At 39.9% G+C, this 21,204-nt stretch overlaps 2 protein-coding genes across 4 annotated transcripts in view; one reads left to right on the top strand and one right to left on the bottom strand.

Moving 5' to 3' along the window:
* Positions 1 to 8,646: 8,646 nt before the first annotated feature.
* rnf8 (ring finger protein 8, E3 ubiquitin protein ligase) lies at positions 8,647 to 15,164 on the bottom strand. Of its 2 annotated transcripts, XM_037685562.1 has the most exons (9): positions 14,975 to 15,164; positions 14,669 to 14,797; positions 14,080 to 14,525; positions 13,782 to 13,989; positions 12,377 to 12,439; positions 12,111 to 12,200; positions 11,861 to 11,968; positions 11,220 to 11,424; positions 8,647 to 8,943 (listed from the first exon to the last, which is right to left on the bottom strand). In XM_037685562.1, the coding sequence occupies exons 1-9, from the start codon at positions 15,095 to 15,097 to the stop codon at positions 8,789 to 8,791; spliced, it is 1,527 nt and encodes a 508-aa protein (XP_037541490.1). In that variant the 5' UTR covers positions 15,098 to 15,164; the 3' UTR covers positions 8,647 to 8,788. The 2 variants fall into 2 exon arrangements, with proteins under 2 accessions (XP_037541490.1, XP_037541489.1); XM_037685561.1 differs by lacking the exon at positions 14,975 to 15,164 and having other exon boundaries at positions 8,885 to 8,943; positions 11,213 to 11,424; positions 14,669 to 14,739.
* A 1,845-nt stretch (positions 15,165 to 17,009) lies between these two features.
* Positions 17,010 to 21,204, top strand: part of aida (axin interactor, dorsalization associated) — a 10,235-nt gene continuing 6,040 nt past the window's right edge. For both annotated transcript variants that reach the window (XM_037685560.1, XM_037685559.1), the window contains exons 1-5: positions 17,010 to 17,326; positions 19,470 to 19,536; positions 19,639 to 19,692; positions 20,424 to 20,478; positions 20,566 to 20,629. In XM_037685560.1, coding sequence (XP_037541488.1) covers positions 17,220 to 17,326; positions 19,470 to 19,536; positions 19,639 to 19,692; positions 20,424 to 20,478; positions 20,566 to 20,629 — 347 coding nt within the window. In that variant the 5' untranslated portion in view covers positions 17,010 to 17,219. The remainder of the gene's footprint in view (positions 17,327 to 19,469; positions 19,537 to 19,638; positions 19,693 to 20,423; positions 20,479 to 20,565; positions 20,630 to 21,204) is intronic.

The following is a 21,204-nucleotide window of genomic DNA, read 5'->3' as shown; positions in this document are numbered from 1 at the left end:
ACTAGTCAACATGAAATATAAAAACTTGCGAGATGTCCTAGAACCGACTAGTCGACTCGTCTATTCAACCCCTAATTTCCACTATTACTTCCTGCATCTGGTTTATCACAGACCTTGTGAGTTGATACACAGTCTTCCTTTGTTACTACCTACCTCACTACTGGGGTAGGATGTAACACATCAATTGTAACAGGTGTGCATGTGCGTAAATTAGAGAACTAGAACAAGCTTTCTCAACAATATGTATGCTTGGTGAACACTCTACTATAATGTACCTGTGTAAAGATGTAGGCCAAATAAAAAAACAATGTCAATGTATTTGTGTGTGTATACTGTATTCTTAGAGTCACAGTGGTGACAAATTAATATTGGTAACCCTGGACTGCAGGTCTGGTGGGCCCAGAGACTGCACAGGGCACATTTTACCCACACTTCCTTTGGCTTCAAGTTGCCAAATGACTCCATACAAACAACAAAAAGGTTTCATTGTCTGAGGCCTCAGAATCCTCAGTAATGGCTTTCAACATTTTCTTGGTGGGTTTTCTCTCCTCTTTCTTTTGATTGCATTTATTCTTGTCTAAGACACTCTTTCTTTTTGCTTCCTCTTCTCTGTTCTTCTTCCATCAATGCTTGCTTCAATGGTGTATCCGTGAGTATTTCAGACTGCTCCTTCTTCCTGATCCTGCCAGTTGTTTAAAGTTTAAAGACATGGTGACATCATGAATTGCAGAGGAGCCAGAAGTAATCATGTAGTATGGAGGAGGCAGTCTCCAGGTGAGCTGGAGGAGAGGAAGCAGAACCCAGGTGAGTTGGTGGAGAGTGCAGCTGGAAAGCTCCAGATGTCTGGATGGTCAGCGACTTGTGAGGGTGCACAGTCACCCTCCTCAAAAGTGTCAGGATTGAAGGGCCGAATACGTGAGGATTGGAAACCGGCTTGAATGCTTTTGGGTGTTGCAGCTGCAGGAAGAGCTGCCTTCACAATACTTGGAACATCATATATCGTCATTGTCTCGGCAGGGTTCATCTTCATCCAGGCATCATTTGCGGTGTTCACCATTTTCTTGAATGGGCCGTAGACACTGTGATCCAATGTCTGAAGTTGATATGTGAACATTATCCAGCAAGAGCAAAACTTTGTTCTCTGAGCTGACCTTTGTATGTTTTGCAAAGTGACCAAGGAATAGGAGGAAGTCTTCCCACTTGCATCCATCCTGAGGCATTACAGCTTCCAGCACTGTTGGTTCACTCTGAATAAAGTATTCCTTATGATATTTATGGGGGAAAACAAAGAATAGAGGAATTGTCTCTCAATTTGTTTCTCAGTGCTTGAACAGCACATACCGACACGAGCACACCTCTCACCTGATGTTATCGCACACCTGCTTGACTCTGCAACGTGCAACCACATGGTCTGGTGACTGTACTGTTGTTACACCAGTTTCGTCTACATTCCATATATCGCTCCCTTCGAAGATGTATTTCTCAATGACCTGTCCAAGGCTGTTGAAGAAACAATCCACTTTTGTACGATTAAAACTTGTGGCCTGTGTAAGGCTGCTGCCTCTGGACTCCTCGTTGACAGGCTGGGGTTCTGCTTTGTGAACCAGTCAGGTCCTGCCATCTGCTTCTTATCCCATGTTTGTGAGTGTTTGATGTTACAATGCCTTGCGAAAGTATTCGGCCCCCTTGAACTTTTCAACCTTTTGCCACATTTCAGGCTTCAAACATAAAGATATAAAATTTTATTTTTTTGTGAAGAATCAACAACAAGTGGGACACAATCGTGAAGTGGAATGAAATTTATTGGATGTGTCAAACTTTTTTAACAAATAAAAAACTTAAAAGTGGGGCGTGTAATATTATTCGGCCCCTTTACTTTCAGTGCAGCAAACTCACCAGAAGTTCAGTGAGGATCTATGAATGATCCAATGTTGTCCCGAATGACTGATGATGATAAATAGAATCCACCTGTGTGTAATCAAGTCTCCGTATAAATGCACCTGCTCTGTGATAGTCTCGGGGTTTTGTTCAAAGCGCAGAGAGCATCATGAAGACCAAGGAACACACCAGCAAGTCCAAAATACTGTTGTGGAGAAGTTTAAAAGCCGGATTTGGATACAAAAAGATTTCCCAAGCTTTAAACATCCCAAGGAGCACTGTGCAAGCAATCATATTGAAATGGAAGGAGTATCAGACCACTGCAAATCTACCAAGACCCGGCCGTCCCTCTAAACTTTCATCTGGAACAAGGAGAAGACTGATCAGAGATGCAGCCAAGAGGCCCATGATCACTCTGGATGAACTGCAGAGATCTACAGCTGAGGTGGGAGAGTCTGTCCATAGGACAACAATCAGTCGTAAACTGCACAAATCTGTCCTTTATGGAAGAGTGGCAAGAAGAAAGTCATTTCTCAAAGGTATCCATAAAAAGAGTTGTTTAAAGTTTGACACAAGCACCTGGGAGACACCAAACATGTGGAAGAAGGTGCTCTGGTCACATGAAACCAAAATCCAACTGTTTGGCCACAATGCAAAATGATATGTTTGGCGTAAAAGCAACACAGCTCATCACCCTGAACACACCATCCCCACTGTCAAACATGGTGGTGGCAGCATCATGGTTTGGGCCTGCTTTTCATCAGCAGGGACAGGGAAAATGGTCAGAATTGATGGGAAGATGGATGGGGCCAAATACAGGACCATTCTGGAAGAAAACCTGTTTGAGTCTGCAAGAGACCTGAGACTGGGACGGAGATTTATCTTCCAACAAGACAATGATCCAAAACATAAAGCCAAATCTACAATGGAATGGTTCACAAATAAACGTATCCAGGTGTTGGAATGGCCAAGTCAAAGTCCAGACCTGAATCCAATCGAGAATCTGTGGAAAGAGCTGAAGACTGCTGTTCACAAACGCTCTCCATCCAACCTCGCTGAGCTCGAGCTGTTTCAGAATTTCAGTGTCTCCATGTGCAAAACTGACAGAGACGTACCCCAAGAGACTTGCAGCTGGAACTGCAGCAAAAGGCGGCGCTTCAAAGTATTAATGCAAGGGGGCCGAATAATATTGCACGCTCCACTTTTCAGTTTTTTATTTGTTAAAAAAGTTTGACACATCCAATAAATTTCATTCCACTTCACGATTGTGTCCCACTTGTTGTTGATTCTTCACAAAAAAATAAAATTTTATATCTTTATGTTTGAAGCCTGAAATGTGGCAAAAGGGTGAAAAGTTCAAGGGGCCGAAAACTTTCGCAAGGCACTGGTATATATTAGTGAAAGTGGAATAGAAATCCTGAGTACATAGACACAAAAAGTTTTTCAATTTGTCTGACACCTATGCTAGTATTCTCTGGTCTCCAGTGACTAACCGGTCATATGTTTACTTCACGTGGTGAGTCCATAATACAGGTCTACTGCTCGAGTCAAAAAGTCAACCAACACTTCCTCCTGCACCTCAGAGAAAACTTTGTTGATGCTCCAGTAACTTATACTGGGAAGATCACTGGACCCAGTGCAGTATCTTCTCAGTGTTATATGGGTGATGTCTCATGTGCCTTTGCAACTGCTCTGACTTGTTCTTCTTTGTGACCTCATCAGATGCTTTTTTTCTTAAACGTTTGCAGGCACACCTCTGTAAATTTATTAAAATCAAGAAAGTTTCTTTAGTTATATGTAAGGGTATGGTTGTAAGACTTTTAAAAGATGTGTTAACCCACCCCATCCCTGTCAGCCATTGTTTAGCTAGCTGTATTAGCATAGTGGTTTGAAATTAGCAGAGGAAAAAGGCATCACATTTTGGCTAAGAATCTACAATTTGATGTAATATAATTTATATGATTTTATCTGCAATAGTATATAGCTACTAATCAAAATTGGTTAAAAAATTGACTTTCTTACCTCAAATTGTTTGTTCTTTATAGAATCAGTATGCTCTTGTTTCCAGCCTTGACTGGAATGATCATATGACTCCTATCTTATCTGTGATTGGTGGAACTGGTGGTGTTACAACTCTCCCCATGTTACAACCATACTGGGCTCTCAGAAGTAAAGATGGGTAGAGGTTCACCGGTCTGCATAAAATGTGTCTAAAAATAGTGGACCAATTTCAAAATAATGTTCCTCAGTGGAGAATTTTATAGATTTCAGTATTCTGTCGTGTATTCTTCGTACAACCAAAAGATTTCAAGAATCTGGAGAAAACTCAAAGAACCTGGCTGAAAGTCAGTTCAGGATGTCCGTGATCTTCAGGCCCTCAGGCAGCGCTACATTTAAAACACTGCATGGGCTCAGGAACAGATCTACACAGCACTTTCTATAACTGCTGTGCCAAACACTCTACTGTGCAAAGATAAAGCCTTGAACACCGTCCAGAACCACCTCCATCTTCTCTGGGCTGATGTCCATTTAAAATAGACGGAGGCAACACAGTAAAAGTGTTCAAGGTTTTGAATTTGTTTTAGCCATGAATGCCACAACGTGGCACGGTGGCGCAGTTGGTAGAGCTGCCACCTCTTGGCGAGCAGGTTGCCGGATCAAATCCCGACCGGGGGCTTTTCTGGGTGAAGTTTGTATGTTCTCGCCGTGCATGCGTTGATTTTCTCCAGGTACTCCGGTTTCCTCCCACAGACCAAAACCTGCATGTTAGGCTGATTGGTAACTCTAAACTGTCCCTAGGTGTGAGAGTAAGAGAGTGAATGGTTGTCTTGTTGTCTCTATGTGACCCTGTAATGGACTGGAGACCTGTCCATGATGTCCTCCGCCTCTCACACAGTGATAGCTGGACATGAGCACCAGTGACCCAAAAAGGAAGAAGCGGGTAAAAGATAAAGGATGGATGCAACAACCTCTGTGCTAAAGAGAAGAGGGACCATCTGGCCTGCTATCAATGCATGTTTTAAAAGCCTGCCTCTCTGATGGTATATGGGTACATTACTGCCAGTGGCATAGGCAGAAGCTAAATTTGGAAACAATCAATGTAGAAAAGTATATACAGGTTTTAGAATAAAATATGCTCCCATAGCAAAAACTCCAGGAAAGATGAACCAGGACTGTTGAACAGCTGCAATCAGACAATAATGGGACATTTCTCCATAAAAACTCCAGCAGCTGGTTCCCTCAGTCCCCAGATGTTTTAGACTGTTCTTAAAAGAGGAGTGTAGACTTCTGTGGAAAACATGGTCCTGTCTCAAGTTTTTTTTTATGTATTGCTGTAATAAAATTCAAAATTACCTTCCTCTCCAGAGTAAACAAATTATCAAATAAAATTCAGCATTTGATGTTTTCTGTGTTCCCCTGAGAAAAAAACAACAAAAAAACTGTGAGTTTATAAAATTTACAAATCACTGCATTCTGCTTTTAATTCAAATTTTAAAGACCGAAACAACTTTTTCAGAATCAGGGCTGTAAATGTATTCAGTGTGGTGATATTAAAAATTAAACTATGATTATATCTAAAATAAGAGAAACAAATAATCTAATTGTTTTGATAAAATTACAAAGGAAAACAATGGAAAAGTTCCAAGTTCTTTTTAAAGACATTTGTCCCTTATTCTAATTAAATGGCCAGTGTTTGATGGTTGATGGAGCGGCTCTTAAAAATAAAATAAAATAAAATAAAATCACAGCAGACGTTTTGATGGGTCATAAGAACACGACTCACCTCAGACAGTTCTGACCGTGCAGCAAACATCAAACATGGACACCAAAACTAATATATATATATATATATATATATATATATATATATATATATATATAGTCATGTTGTTTACAACTGTGCTTTTGCAGTATGATAAACTGTAAAAAAATAATAAAAACACTATCAAAATATAAAATTGTTTATGCATTCATCATTCACTGTTTCACATGAACACATTCTCTTTAGTTGGAGGATTGAAAACACGCAGCCATTTATGATACGAATAACAAGCGTTTGGGCAAAGAGTAAGCGCACGCCGTCTGTCTCCATCGCAGCGTGACGACTGTGTGTGTGTGTCCACACTACAGCCGGTGCCATCACACACACTCATATTTGCCTCCGGAGCTAAACGAGGTGTTGCATTTGTTGCTAAGCAACACAGCTTGTATGCGATTACTAAAAGATAAGAGGGATTTAGCGCAAACATTTGTTTTATTCTCCAAAATGAAATGCTCTTTTTATAACTGACGCCCACCTGCAGCAACTGGAGCAAAGATTTAATGAGAAATACCAGAAAATGTTGCACTTTTAACTTGTATGCACCAAAAGAGACACATCTTTAAGAGGTTTCTTTCAGCTTTTCTAAATACCGTATTTTCCGGCCTATAAGTAGCAGTTTTTTGCATAATTTGCATACCCTGCGACTTATACACCGAAGCAACTTATTATTTTTTCCATATTTATAAACCAATTTTCAGCCGAGATATGAGGGTTTTCATTCATTCAGACTGAAAATATTGAACACTACCATTTTGAGCCGCTAGATGGCACTCGAGTAGTATGGCATGCTGTTGTGTTATGTAATAGGTAAAAGTGGCTATTAATGACACAATCAGCTTGCCATAATCCACCTTTGTCCAGCTCGTGTTAAATCAGCTTCATTTCGCTGCACCGCTCCAACAAAATGCAGCTAATTTGACCATTGAAGTGAATTTATTAAGTAAAAGTTCATCTGAGACACACATTTACTATAATGTCGAGCAAACAAATAATTGTGTTAATCTTGTTAAATTCTTGCTTAAGTCCTTCTGTGCATGCTCCTGTGACCACCATTTAGCAGCCAATCGATTTTTGGCACACCACCGGCCCAGTGTTCAGCAGTGACACAATAGATGCAACTTATTCCCCCCGACACACACCCACTTTATTAGACATATTTGAACTGATGACTTATATGGCGGAAAATACGGTACTTAAAAATCAAAGGCAGTGACTGTGATAAAAACAGCTGAGCAGTCATTCAGTTTTGATGATGCAGTAAAAGTGAGAGATGAGGTCAACTTTGGAGCGTTGCCAGTTAGTGATTTTATTTGATTCCTGATCCGCAGCTCGTGCGCCAGACGAGGCAACTCCCAGATGACTTAAAAAGTAGCACCCCCCCCCCCCCATCAAGACAAGTCTTGTTGACATGTCATCAAGTTTGCTGTCAACCTGCAGATGGGCATAAACATAAGATTACCACTCATTTACAAAAACAAGGCTGTTTCGGGTTTTAATTTGAATTTTAATAAATATAAACACCCCTGAAACAACCAACATCTGTAAAAAACGAAATAATGGAGAATTTACAGGAAGGTCTGGTTTTATCAGATCTGGTAATCTGATTTAGATTGATCTCGTAGGCCCCATGAACATTTGCACCAATTGAACCTAATTGTAGTTGATGAGAAATTAGACCCCGAACAGCAGCTCAAACTTACATCCAGGTCATACGGCAAAAGTAAAACTGGGACAAATAAAAAAACGAGTACAAGGATTCGTTAGCGCCTACTTGTCCTGCTACTACGTCATAAAAAAGAAGAAGTCTTCACACACATTCTAAAGCTTGTTACATACTCTGCAAGAATTGGGAAACTTGTTTTCTCGAGCTGTCAAGAACAAGAACAGTTTGTTTAGGCCAGGACGTTCCATAACTCATGAGAAACTTTGTTTAAACACAATGTTTAGACTTTGCAATTTTATCACCAAGGTAACGCCATTTTTTGACAAATGCTCTCCTCTGTGCACATTTTGGCTTCCTTCTTCCACCAATTATCCATATTGTGTGCCTCTAAGGACGTGTTTTGAATCTTCACTGTCAGTCAGCTGTTGCTCCAAATTTATTGGACGAACGTCCGCACCAGTTGAAAAATGGGAATGTAAACATTTCAGCTTTAAAGTGACTGTGGCATGCATATCCTACAAATACAAAAATGGAAGAAAATGTTTTAATATTTAAGAATTTTTGGCTAAATACACAATATTATTCAATTTGTCACGTAACTGGCACATTTTCCTTTAAACTTGGCGCAGCCAAAGTGAAACAGGAAGTGACATCAAAGGAGAACTCTTAAAAAAGGGGAACTTCCTGGTTTTTGTTCATTGAAACAATATTTAAACCCAGACTCTTCATCTCTGATTGTGACTCTAAATAATATAAATGTCAGATTCTTCTCTGCTGTCTGTTAGCCATTGTAGCAATGATCTGTTCTCATGCACATTCCCCTTTGACATCACTTCCTGTTATTGTGCATGCAAATATCTCAACAACTGTGCATGTCAGCAACTTGAAATTTATTTTGCAATATATTATTAATGTTGTCTTTCCAAAAATGCATTTGTATTTATTACAAAATTTTGACGTCACAGGCACTTTAAATCCATGTGCCCACTTCAGATTTCGGACCAATTGCAAAAAACTTTTCAGACACCAGACAAGAACAAAGTTCTGCCCGGGTGACATGTCGAGCAAGAACTCCCAAACTGGGGCTGTAAGGAAAAACATTCTTTTCTCGCAGCTTAGGAGAGAACTACTTTCTCTCTTCTTGCAAAGTATGTAGCAGCCTTTACAGTTTAAAGTCTCTGTCAAGGAACGTGTTCGTAATCTGCTGCATAATGAACCGCACAGGAAGAACGAAGATTAAAAAAATAAAAGCGCACGGGAAGAACCTTTATTACCTTTTGCTGAAAATAAAGACACAAACACAACTAATCATTTTAGAAAAAGACGCAAACATCAGCAAAACTTTGCGAGTGGACTCGCTCAATTATCCTCGTTGAGTCGGGAACTTTTCCGGAATTGGCAAAATAAGAAGTCTTAACGAAAGGCTAATCCCAGGAAAAGTCATCAGAGTCCAAAAAGATGCTGCTGTTCGTGTCCACGGAGACCACGGAGCTGAGGCTGCCGTACACAGACACCATGCTCCCGTCGCTGCCGCTGCTGTCGTCATCGTCGATCACCATCACCTCTGCAGCTTCTGCTGCTGCAAAACAGAAAGCCACGAGGTGAGACCTTTCTCGGTGAGGGGGCACCTACTTTCCTCCGAGTCTGAACGAGACGGCTTCACTGCTTTCCTCTGAGTAAAGACATGTGAAAAACGCAAAAAGCAACTCTATCTTTCAAAAGCAACTGACCTGTGTATTGGTTTCACTTCAAACACCGCGTCGTTTTTAGTATCCGGAGCAGACAAGCTTGACAAAATAAAGATGATTTTTTTTTTTTAAATGATGTTTTACGACCTCTTAATTATTAGACTTTTTTTTTTTTAGGTTTGTGCTTTAAAATTACACACTCTTGCTTTTAAAACTGTTTAACATAAACAAGAAGCAGAAATGAGATGCATCGATTTAAAAAAAACAACTTTTGTTTAGGTTCCACCTGTATTAGAAATCTGTAGCACCACTTTGTCTCAGATTAAAACAACTAATTTGGTTTTACTGAATGCGTAAGCCTCATCATCAAGGTTTCCTTAAAGCGCAGACAACAGGCAGATAAAATACCTTGCTGTGCTGCCATCTTGTGTTAGAAACCTTCTTCTCGCTGCACATTGCGGACCACCTACCAACAGACTGCAGTGGTTGCAGAAAATAAACCCAACAACACAACTCAAAGTTCTCCACTGACCTGTTAGGATGACGCTTCAGCTGAAACAATTACATTATTAGCAGTTGCATAAATTCTTATGTAAAGATGTGCGTAAACATAAAAAGGACGACTCGAGACATTTGCAGTCCTCTCAACACGATCATAATTATAGGAGAAAACCGTGATCATGTCTTTACTGGTGTTACGTCCACTGATTTCTAGGAGGTTCTCTTACTAGAGGACAACCTTTCTCCTCCTTTGCTCGTCTACAGGCCTGCCGTCTCACCATGCTGCACGCCTGGAGTCACTTCCTCCTCATCAGTGGACTGCAGAAAAGCTCCAGTGATCCAGCGCCACGCCCTTTTCTCCTTGGTTCTGAGCATTGTGGTGTGGTTGACTCTGAACTGAACTCTGTGCAAAGCATTTTAGCAACTCTGAGTTGATCTTTAACTTCCGTGAACAGCTCTATTTAAGAACCTTTGTTAGATGGCAAGTTTGGTAGAGGTTCTCTGCCATTTTATTTTAAACAACTTTAGCTTAGGGATTGTAGTTTTAGTTTTGTTAGATAAGAGGTGATTTTGTTTTCTAGTCAGAAGGGGCATTCTTTTGTTTTGGCCTTGGAGACCCTGACGTTCATAGCTTCACCTCCTGCCCAAAACTCTTAATTGATTAAATTATTGTAATGCCAAGTTGGGTTGTTTTGAGTTATTTGCTTTATGTTTAGTTTACAGTTTTTGTGTTACACCCTGCACCTCATAGACTTATTCCAAGGTTTGTAACAACTGGCCAATAACAGCTGCATTAACTTTTAATAATTATTTCTGCATTTTTCTTCTTCTACTTTTTAGTAGTGTTGACTGAGAGGAATTACAACAATTATATAATATTGTCAGTTTCCTGTGTACTAGTTTTATGTTCTGAACAAGAATTACTGTTACTTTCATGTTGAGACAGCCTCTAAGCCAAAAAGACATATTTTATTATTCACTGAAGGAAGCAGTTGTATGCATGTTATAAATAGAGAGAAAGTTGCAGGGCTTAAAAAAAACAAAGGCTGATTTGACCATTAAAGTGCATTAAGTTCAACTGAGACACACCTTTGCTATAATGTCGAACAAACAAATAATTGTTTTTAAGTGTTAATCTTGTTAAATTTGAGTTAAAGTCCTCTCGTGCACGCTCCCGCGGTCGCTATTTGGCAGCCAATCGATTTTTGACAACTCCGGCCCACGTTTCCGGGTGGTCAGCACAATAGATGCGACTTATATGGTGGTGCGATGTGTACAGCGGAAAGTATGGTACTTCTTTCTTTTTACTTTTTTATTGCGAGAAAATGTATCAACTGTCTATGTTTCAATACGATTTGGAGCTTTATCAAGAAAAAAAGGCTTTATATTAATAAAGATTCAATACGATCACAGCGCTTCTTTGGTTTCTGACAAGGAATAAGAGTGCTAGTTTTGCATATTCCTTTAATTTTTTTAGAATTTATTCCCAATAAAAAGTTCTTTGCATTTGTAAATATTTGATTAGGTTATGAAATGAGTATTTTCATATAGTAATGATGGAATGACAAATCAGATGTTGGAAGCTGTTAGAACGTCCGGACTGTGGAAGCTTTAGATGTGTCTGGATCTAGGAGTACTTATTGAAGGATGGGAACACACCTCTCACCTTTCCTCTCAGTTATTAGGGTCTGTCGTCTGGTCTTCATGTCCAGGCTCAGGTTCTCCACCATGCGGTCGATGCAGTTGTCCAGAGCGAGACATCGAGACTGGGACTGGATGGCCTGTCGGCAGATGGGACACTCGTCTTTCTTCTTGCGCCATTGATTGATGCAGTAACAGCAGAAACTGTGAGAACAGTTCAGGTTCACTGCCTGCGTGGGAAAACAAAAATCTAATCAAAGCACGCAACAAAAGTCACTTTCCCTCCCATTAAATGTTCTCAAACTATTCTTACTGTAACAGCTTTAGAATCCACAGTATTAGTGATTTGTTTTTATACAAGTGAGGTTCTGACGAAGAAACACATTTTTAGAATAAAACGCCCAACATTCCCTTTCATGCCAGAGTTGTAGACTAAGATTAAGTCGAGAAATGAGCCATTTTAGACGAGCTTTGAAAATAACATTGTGTGCAGTCTGTTAGTGCTCAGACTATGTGTTGAGGACCAGTCTCAGCTACTACCACACCACGTTTTAGGTCAACATCTGTAAAACTGACCGAGTTGTAGACTTGTTTGAGTCTTTTCAGGTCTGCTGGTTGAAGTTAGAAACAGCAGGGAGGACAACATATTGATAAACTTGTGTTTACCTCGATGAAGAGCTCTGAGCAGATGATGCACTGAAGCTCGTTCTCCAGGACTTCGGTGACTTGTGTAACTACCTCGTCTTTTTGGGCCTTCGCCTTTTCTTTTTCCTCCTGTAAAAACAAGGAATAAAGCGTTAAAAGTCACCAAAGATAAGTAAAACATGTATATGTTTTTTTTTTAAATGCACCTTTCCAACTTTAAGATTTTTCTACCTGGATTATTGAGCATGCATCAGGATAAATGCACCCGTACCTTTGTTACTTCTAGTTCTTTGTTTTTGGCTGAGAGAATTTCTTCAAAGCCTTGCCGGGAGAGAGCAAGTTCACCTATCACTTTCTTTTGCTGCGAATTCACACAAAAAACAAACTTTATTATACTCAAATATTAACCCACATTAACCGTATAAAATCACGTTCCTTTTCAATAACAACATTGACAGATTTCTCAGCAGTTTTCTCACAACAGTAGCACCTCACTGTTTACTAAACAACTAAAATTGTTGATTTTAAGCTTCTTACCTCTTGTAAGGCTTCTTCAAGCTGTTTTTTCATGAGCTCCTCTTGTTGTTGTGTTTTCTGCTCCTGAACACATAAAAATCACACTTTGATTATGAAGAATGTGCATTTTAAGCACTTTGATTTTTTTTTAAACAAAGCTACAAAGCTAATGCTACAAATAGCATGAACACGGCTGATTAGAATTGATGCTGAATACAAAAGATCACGATCTGTTACAGGTCCGAAGTGTCCGGACCGCTGCAGCAGTGAAGTGCACAATCTGAAGAGTAATAAAACAGGAGAGAGCAGTGACGACCAAAGCGCTGCTTTTAACATCCAGATTGCATTTACCGCATTTTCCACCGTACCCGTCGCACCGCCCTATAAGTCGCATCAGTCCATATTTGTATAATAAAGTGGAAAAATCCATACATATGTCGCTTCGCCGTATACGTTGCATCTATTATGCATCACCGCTGACGTGTCGCGTTTGCGACACGTCACCGCTGACAACCCGGAAATGTGGGCCGGTGTTGTGCCAAAAACCGATGGGCTGCCAAATGGCGGCCGCGGGAGCGTGCACGGGAGTACTTCAACAAGAATTTAACAAGATTAACATTTAAAAACAATTATTTGTTTGCTCGAAATTATAGTAAATGTGTGCCTCAGCCCAACATTTGCTTAATAAATGCACTTTGATGGTCAAATTAGCTGCATGCCGCCGGGGTGGTGCAGCTGTTTTGACGGTTCCTCCAAGCAGAGAGCAGAATGAAGGTGGAGAGACGATGGCAGGCCGAGTGAGTCATTAAAAGCTGTTGAATATGCTCAGTCATCCAGGACATGGGAAATTCAAAAAAAAGTTCAAGAAAAAAGCAATAAAGTATAATAAATAAAGTCCAGTTGTTTTTGTCTCGACCTTTTTTGAATTTGTCATTATAGCCACATTTACCTATGATACAACAGCATGCCATACAGCCATTATTACTCTGCTGCCATCACGTGGCTGAAAGTGGTACTGCTCTTTTTTTCAGTCAGTGAATGAAAACCATCATACCTCAGCCAAAAATGGTTTATGTCGCTTTGGCCTATAAGCCGCAGGGCATGTAAATTATGCAAAAAACTGCGACTTATAGGCTGAAAAATACGGTACTTTATTTGTTAACCAACAAACCGTTAACAGTGTACAATATTAATGCTTTATATTACCTTTCTTTTCCATAAACATTGCTTTCTTTTCTCAAAAGTCATAATTAACTTCAACACATTACCCTCTTCACCATTTCACATTACCATCCTTCACTTAGATGAAGACAACTAAGGTATCGTGTATTAAACAGGATGGGACTAACCTGTTTAAATAAAGGTTGAATGAAAAAAGATGCTTGAAAGAAAAACAAAACACACACACAAAAAAAATTCCTCCCACCTCCAGCTGCCTCTTAGCTTCACTGAAGGATCTCTCCAGTGTCTCCATCTGGTGCATTTTGGCTCGGAGCGTCTCCAGCTGACCCTGCAGCTCTCGGACCTGTTCCCCCCGCAGAAGGTTGACCTGTCTGGGTTCTCCTTCAAGAAATGCTACCTGCCTCTGGGTGTCATCCACCTGCTCCCTTAAGAGGAGAATATTCTGGCTGTACCTGCAAACGAAACAGTCGACTTTGTATTTGAATCCAGACGAGCTCTTTTATTTCACTCAATGATGCAACACAAAAGACAGAGAGTCTTACCTCTGCAGGTAGTCCAGGTCACAGGGAGAGCTGGGGCCATCAGAGCTATGCTCTTTTACGATTTGTCTGCTTGGGTTTTTCTCCTCCGGCTGTGTGCTACCGAGTCGTTGCAGATGTTGCACCGGAGTCAGACGGCAGGGCTTTACTAAAGAATCCCCCGCCGAAGAGCTGCGGTACATTTTAGGTTTTGAGGTAGAAGGTTCAACATCCTCCACAGTCAATTTCCTCTTGAACTTCTTGAGAATTTGAGGTGCTATGGCACAATCTTTGTGTCTTTTAGCCAGGTAGGGTTTAATGTCTTTGAGCAGCTGGTGGGTGAGGATGTAGTCAAACTCTACTTTGGTTCCTACTAAAGGAACTCCAAGTTGTACGGAGTCTCCAAGCCGGAGCAGATGGGGTTCATCAGCAGATATTCGATGTCCATTCACCCACACGCCGTTGAGACTCTGGGAAAGAATACAACAGTTTATTGGCTGTTGTTGGTAATATCGACCAAGGAGATGCTGGACAACCAAAGACAGAGTTTAATGCATCTCTCTCTCTGTTTAATCAATAGAATATTAGGACTAGCTCATAAACACCTTGTTACCTTCTTGTCTATCACTGTCCACTGGCCGTCTTCTTTTTGTTTGAAGGCACAATGTAGTCTGGAGATCATGAGGGGACAAACTGAAGACAGCAGCTGGTAGGTGACGTCCAAACCACGTCCAACGGTGATCTGGAGACAAAAAAACTAATTCCAGTAACTTCGAAGTTCTTTGAAATTACGTCATTTAACAGCAGAACGACTTTGTATTAGAAAGGCGCATGTATTGAGTGGTAAACTGCATCTAACATTACAGTACTTCTTTAGTAAGTTGAGCTAGCATTAGCGACAACAACAAAAAAACTGCACCTCGGCATTTTCGAACAAGAGAAGCCAGTCAGAATTTCCTCCGACTCTCTTCAAACACAAAACCTTCCAGTCGGAATATTCTTCCTCCTCAGCCGCACATGAATCCGTCGTTACACTATCCATGTCATCTCATGCTGTCAGAGGCCAGTTTGAGCTAAAACATCCCGCTTTACTTCTTCTACAAAACATAGCTGCTGCTAATTGCTAACAGTGTAGCGCTTTCTGGAACAAACCGGAAGACGGCAAGTGTGCCTTCAAAATAAAGGCGTTAGGAATTCACACGAGAAAAATAAAAAGCAAGTTCCTGCTTTAACATTATTAACATTTCAAAAAAAGGGGAGTAAGGACGGGTATAAACGTGCTACAGTTAGAAACTGTTCAGAAGACGACCTAAAATGATTTATTTTTACAAACTCCTGTAATAAGGTAAAACAATTTATGTTTTATTTAATTTAATCTGAAGATTAAAACCGGAAGTGAAACCATACTAGGCAAATCAGATGACAAGTTGGTCGCAGCGCGCGCGCACACACACAAACACTTGTAAAACCTCACTTGTGATAAATTTAAATAGTCCAGTTAATTATCAGATTGGACAGACCAGAGAAGACGGGCCCATGATCAGAAAGTCGCAGGTTCAACTCCCGGTACCATCAACATCAAAATGTGGGTGGTAAAGGTGAAACTCCCACACCTGTCTAAAGGTTGAATGAAAACAAATGGTCCAAAACCATTCAATGGCGCTCAGTGGCAAAGAAAACATTTGCCCCAGCAATAAATACTCTAAAATGCATTTGTTGTAACTGTAATGTTTGCAGTTTGACGTTCAAAACTGAAATAATTTAAGCAAATGGTCACATTTAATTACCTCACTTGTGACTTTTCAATTTGTTTTCAGTTTTAAAATCTATCTGTCTGTCTATCTATGACAATAAAATAACATTTATTCAAGAAGTATTCAGAGAAGTAGTCAAAAATTAATCCAGAAAGTAAAAATCAAAGTCCACACAATACTTTTTCTCAAATCAATGGTGAATGTGTTTGTATATTTTTTTTAATTACGTGAAATTTAAGAATGGCTGCTGATTACTACATGTTTTTTGTTTACCTAGGAAAACAGCGGAGGTAAATAAAAACAAGTCAACAATGGCAGAGTCCATGGTAGAGCTGATTGAGTTTGAGACATCTGACTGTTTTTGGTATGTTCTGAAATTCAGTGAGTGAAGTTTGCTTTGTTGACATTAAGTGCGTACCAGCGTTTCAGAATTATATCAATACATCTGGGAAACCTACTCGAGTCAACTCTTTTAGCCTGCACCAAAAATCTTTTTTTTATTTTTTTATTATTTTGACACCATTGTTTGCAATGAGCACCTTTAAACTACTTTTCAAAAATAATATACGGTACTAACCGGTTGGCATGGACTCCAAATGTTCTCAATATCCAGCCATCCATTCATTATCTTTTACCTGCTTTTTCTTTTGGGTGGGGTTCAATGGTGCCCATGTCCAGCAGTCACTGCCAGAGGTGCAGGACACTGTGGACAGGTGTCCAGTCCATCACAGGGTCACATAGAGACAAAAGAGACAAACAACCATTCCCTGTCTTTTTTTTTTTTTTGTACCGATTACCAATCAGCCTAACATGCATGTTTTTGATCTGATGAAAACGGAGTACCCATTGAAAACCCACGCATGCACAGACAGAACATGCAAGCTCCATCCAGAGAGGCTCCCAGGCCGGGACTTGAACAGATGGCCTTCTTGCTGTGAGGCAACCGCTCTACCAACTGCGACACCGTGCCACCCCTACTCAATATCATAAGCTGTTTTATTTTTAGAATGTCCTGATGCATAACCTTAACCTTGTTAGATTATTGTTACAATATTTTCCATTAATTTGAGCATTTTTCATTTGTAGTTACAAATGAACAGAAGTGCTGCAGTTTTTGTCAGAACGCTTCTCGGGCGACTCCGCATCGTAAAACGAGCGCGCCTCCGAACTCGTTCTGGGCGGGACTTCCTGTCTGTAGCGGATGTGTCCGAGAGTCGGAGCAGACAAACAGGGCTTGGTCAAGGGTGTCACCGTTTTAGTTTTTTTTATTTAATTTTTTTATCCGTGTGTCTTTGGACGTGTTGATAACCCAGGACTGTGACGACGCTGCCGCCGCCGACAAGCCCCGTAGATGAATCTCCTCCTCGGCTATGCTGCCCTGAGAGCGCCGCGAGTATCCGCCCCGCCAAAATGTCTGATGTCAACAAGACTATTCAGAAATGGCACGCCAGTTTTAAGAAAGGCACAGACTTTGACTCGTGGGGACAATTAGTGGAGGCTATAGATGAGTACCAAATGTAAGTTCAACATGTGTCCTGTCTTGTCACTTTGGGGTTATCGGCGGTCGTGGAGGAGGGGTTGGCTCGTTTTGAGCTGCTTCTTCAGAAGTTCTGAACCTTCCCATCCATGACGTGGAGCGACATTTGTTGCAGTTAGGAGCTCCATTCACAGATAAATCCGTCCGGAGCTGCTTGTGTGTTTCACAGTGCGAGGAACGAGCAAGTGTATCCCTTCAAGAGTGTTGGGAAATAGTCAGCCACACCCTCTTATTGTTTGGAGTGGGTTTTATTTGTGTTCAGTGAGGAAAGCGTTCTGCTTCTCTAAAGGGGGTGAGCCTTCTCTGCAACTTCTTTCAGGATGTGATCAGCTTTCCAATCATTTGTGTGTAAGGATTCATTTTAAATTGCTCTCAAATGATCACTTGCTGGTGTTGTTTGTTGACCACAAGGGGGCGCAGCACAAGCCCACTGATAACAAATCACATCATCTCCCTGCAAACCATGAATCCAGACAGAACTATATGAAATGGTGCAATTTCAAAGAGTTTTCTCCAGTAGTTTTCCAGATGTATTGATATGCAGCTGTGTAATGGGGGTATGCAGTCAGTGTAAATAAAGCACTTTTATCTAGGGATGCACGATATTGGATTTTTGGACGAAATGCCGATATGTTAAAACTTGTTTGGCGATACCGATTATTTATATTTTTTCCCCTAGTCCTACTTGCAGAGACGACATATATTTCTCTGCTGTAGAATTAAAATACATTATTCTGCATGGTCATTGTCAATTTGTCCTGCTACTAAATGCAGATGCCAGAAAAGGGGGACTTCAACTTGGATTACGTTTAATGTCAAATTTATTCATGACATTTACTCTCTCTAACACAACGACAACACTCGGAACAGTGCAAATTTGTAAATTTTCACTAATCTAAACTCAACGGCACGCGTGACGTCATATGAAATTTCCCCTTTTGGATCATTAAAGTATATTGAATAACGTGCTGGCGCTGCAGTACGGCTGGGCGATATAGACCTAAATGAATATCTCGATATTTTAAAGATAAATTACGATATGTATCGCAATATATTTTTCTTTCCATAAAGTAATAACAAAAATATATTTCAGTCCCAGTTGTCACACAGGCACATTTATTAACAGCTATAACTGTACAAAATAAATGTCTACAAAATAAACTATTTACATATATATATTTTTAGACAGTTATTTACATATACAAATACAAGTTTCAAGACGTGTCCATAGAAAAATCAAAGTAAATGTGTTCTTGTTTTTAGTGTTTCACCCTGTTTAACGGCACCCTGATTTATTAATAAATCTGATTCTAATGAAGTATGTTCATTCAACCTTTAATAACTTTTATTAACAAAGCTCTGACTCTGAACGTGCAGAGCTCAGTTGGAGTTTTTCTTTTCTCTCTAAGCTTTTTAACACCTATCAGTTCTCTCCCACTGTTGGACGACAAAGATATCTGCACATCTAAGCTCAGTTTAATTCAAATAGTCTTCAGGCACTGCAAGCGGCGGGGGAGGGGCAGGTTTGTTAAAGGAGGGGTGGCATTAAGGTGACGGGGAGGAAAAAACTGGCAGATTTATTATCTGTAGGTATCGTTTTATATCGTGAATTAAATTATATCAATATTTTAAAAAATATCGATACATCGCCCTACGCTGCAGCCATCCTTGCAACTGTGTTGTCCTAGAAAAACAGCGCCGTTTATATCTGTGAGTTATTTTGATTGAATGTCCGATATTTAAGTTTATTGCTAATATCGCCCGATACCGATACTATGCCGATAATATCGTGCATCCCTACTTTTACTGTCGACAACAAATCTGAGCATAAGTACGTGCCACATTAAATTATACGCGTACATTAAATCGATCTCGATCCCAAATAGCTTTTTTGTGAATGTTGTCGTTGTTGACGTGTTTTCAATCACCTTGACTGTTTCTGTAGGTAAACAAACATGGAGTTGTCAGCAGCCAGTCACACACTTTGCTTACAAATTTTAGATTTTAAAACCCACTATCGATACGAGAAAACAATTTGGTCTTCGGTCGCCAAACTTCACATCGCAATGAGTTCCTTTATATTATAAAGTGTTTGATTAATCCATCTATGTGTGCTTCATTAGTCTAGCAAGACAGCTGCAGAAAGAAGTCCAGTCTACGAATTCATCAGACTTCACAGAGGAGCAGAAGGTAACGATTTTACTTGTTTGAGATAAAAAATAATCTCAGCTGCTCTACTTCAAATCTTAAGAGTTTGTGCTTTCGCTCTCTTTTTTTTTTCTTTATAAATAGAAAACCTTAGGAAAGTTTGCGACATGCCTGGAGATGAGAAGTGCCAGTCTGCAGGTTCGTCTTGTTTTTTCATACGGCTGTAACGAAAAATGAAGCAAACCTCTTAGAATAGAAAAGATCTTTACTTTAAATTACGGGTAACGCAAAATAAAAAAATGCAATCATCCTACAAGGATTGAGCAACGCAGCTACGACTGCATCGTCCCTCAACACAGAATAATATTTTTGTGATTAATTGTAGCTGTTCTCGGTCTAGTTGTGGTATTGCTGCTGTCGCATCTGGTTTTAATGTTGCAGTGTTTGCGTTGAAAGTTTTTGTGTTTCCTTTGACTTTTATTTGTTTACACCTTTTTGTTGCTTTGCTGCTCAGTTTTTTTAAAAATTGCCAATCTTTGTAATACTTGAAATTGTAGCTTTTTTTCACGTAACTTTTCACGTTAGCGCTTATTTACATCCATTGCGCCAGTGATTAATTTATTACACACAAACGTTAAGTCAAAACAATGTAACTAATTGCCATTTATTTAAATCGTTAAAAAAATAAGTCGCTTTAAAACAATGTTTTTTTGTTTTTCCAAACCCATAAGTGCTGTTGCTTTGACGAAGAAGTCGAATTTTGTTTAGACTTCCTGTTTTGTTTTTTCTAAATGGCATGTGCATCCGAACTCTTATAAACGAACCACTGTGTAGGATTCAACACGCACCACACTCCTGCACAATAAAAACCTAAAATGTGAACGTGTTTGTTCAGTTTTGAAACGCTCCATGTGTTTGCGTCTCCTCAGTGCACGCAGTCCAAGGAAGAGTTCAAGTTAGAAGACCTGAAGAAACTGGAAACCAGTGAGTTTACTGGCTGGTAGCTCTGAGTGTCCACAGATTTACAGTTGAACGTTAAATTCTAATAAAACTCGTCCTTTTCATCAACAGTAATAAAGAACATACTCACCTATAACAAAGAGTTTCCCTTTGACGTCCAGCCGGTGCCGTTAAGGTAAATTTTCAACGCAGAAAAGGCTCGGCCCTGATATTTTTGGGAACGTACAGTACGTGTTCACGTTCTGAAGGACTAGCGTACCGTACATATTAAAATAGTGATTATTTTAAATCTGTAAAAGCTGTGAGTCTTGCTGCACTGTTTCTGTTTGAGTTTAAATCCAGCTTGATACTTTTACACAATCTGTTAAACGACTTCAGTACCTTGCCCATATAAAAGTATTTTTAATCCACAACTTCAGGGTTTAAAACAGACGTGGGCAACATTTTTGATCCAAATGGCCACATCAAGACGTTTAAAGCGACTAAAGGGCCGCATAAAGAATTGGAACATAAATGTTCTTTATGACAGATAATCTAGAATACATTTTTTAGGATTTTTCTTATTGTAGCACAGCATGCTTTACAAAACATGTCTTTCCTACATCTTTTAGGATTAAAAGACATATTCTGTACACTGGCTCTTGTGACAATATGTTATACATGTTAGCTTAACATGTTCTACACGTTAGCTTAACATGTTCTACACGTTAGCTTAACATTATGTTGTACACGTTAGCTTAGCAAGTTATG

The sequence above is a fragment of the Nematolebias whitei genome, chromosome 12, assembly GCF_014905685.2.
Source record: "Nematolebias whitei isolate Nwh7 chromosome 12, NemWhi1, whole genome shotgun sequence".
NCBI lineage: Eukaryota > Metazoa > Chordata > Actinopteri > Cyprinodontiformes > Rivulidae > Nematolebias > Nematolebias whitei.
The sequence above is the reverse complement of the archived record's forward strand: the minus strand, read 5'-3'. Positions and strand labels throughout refer to the sequence as shown.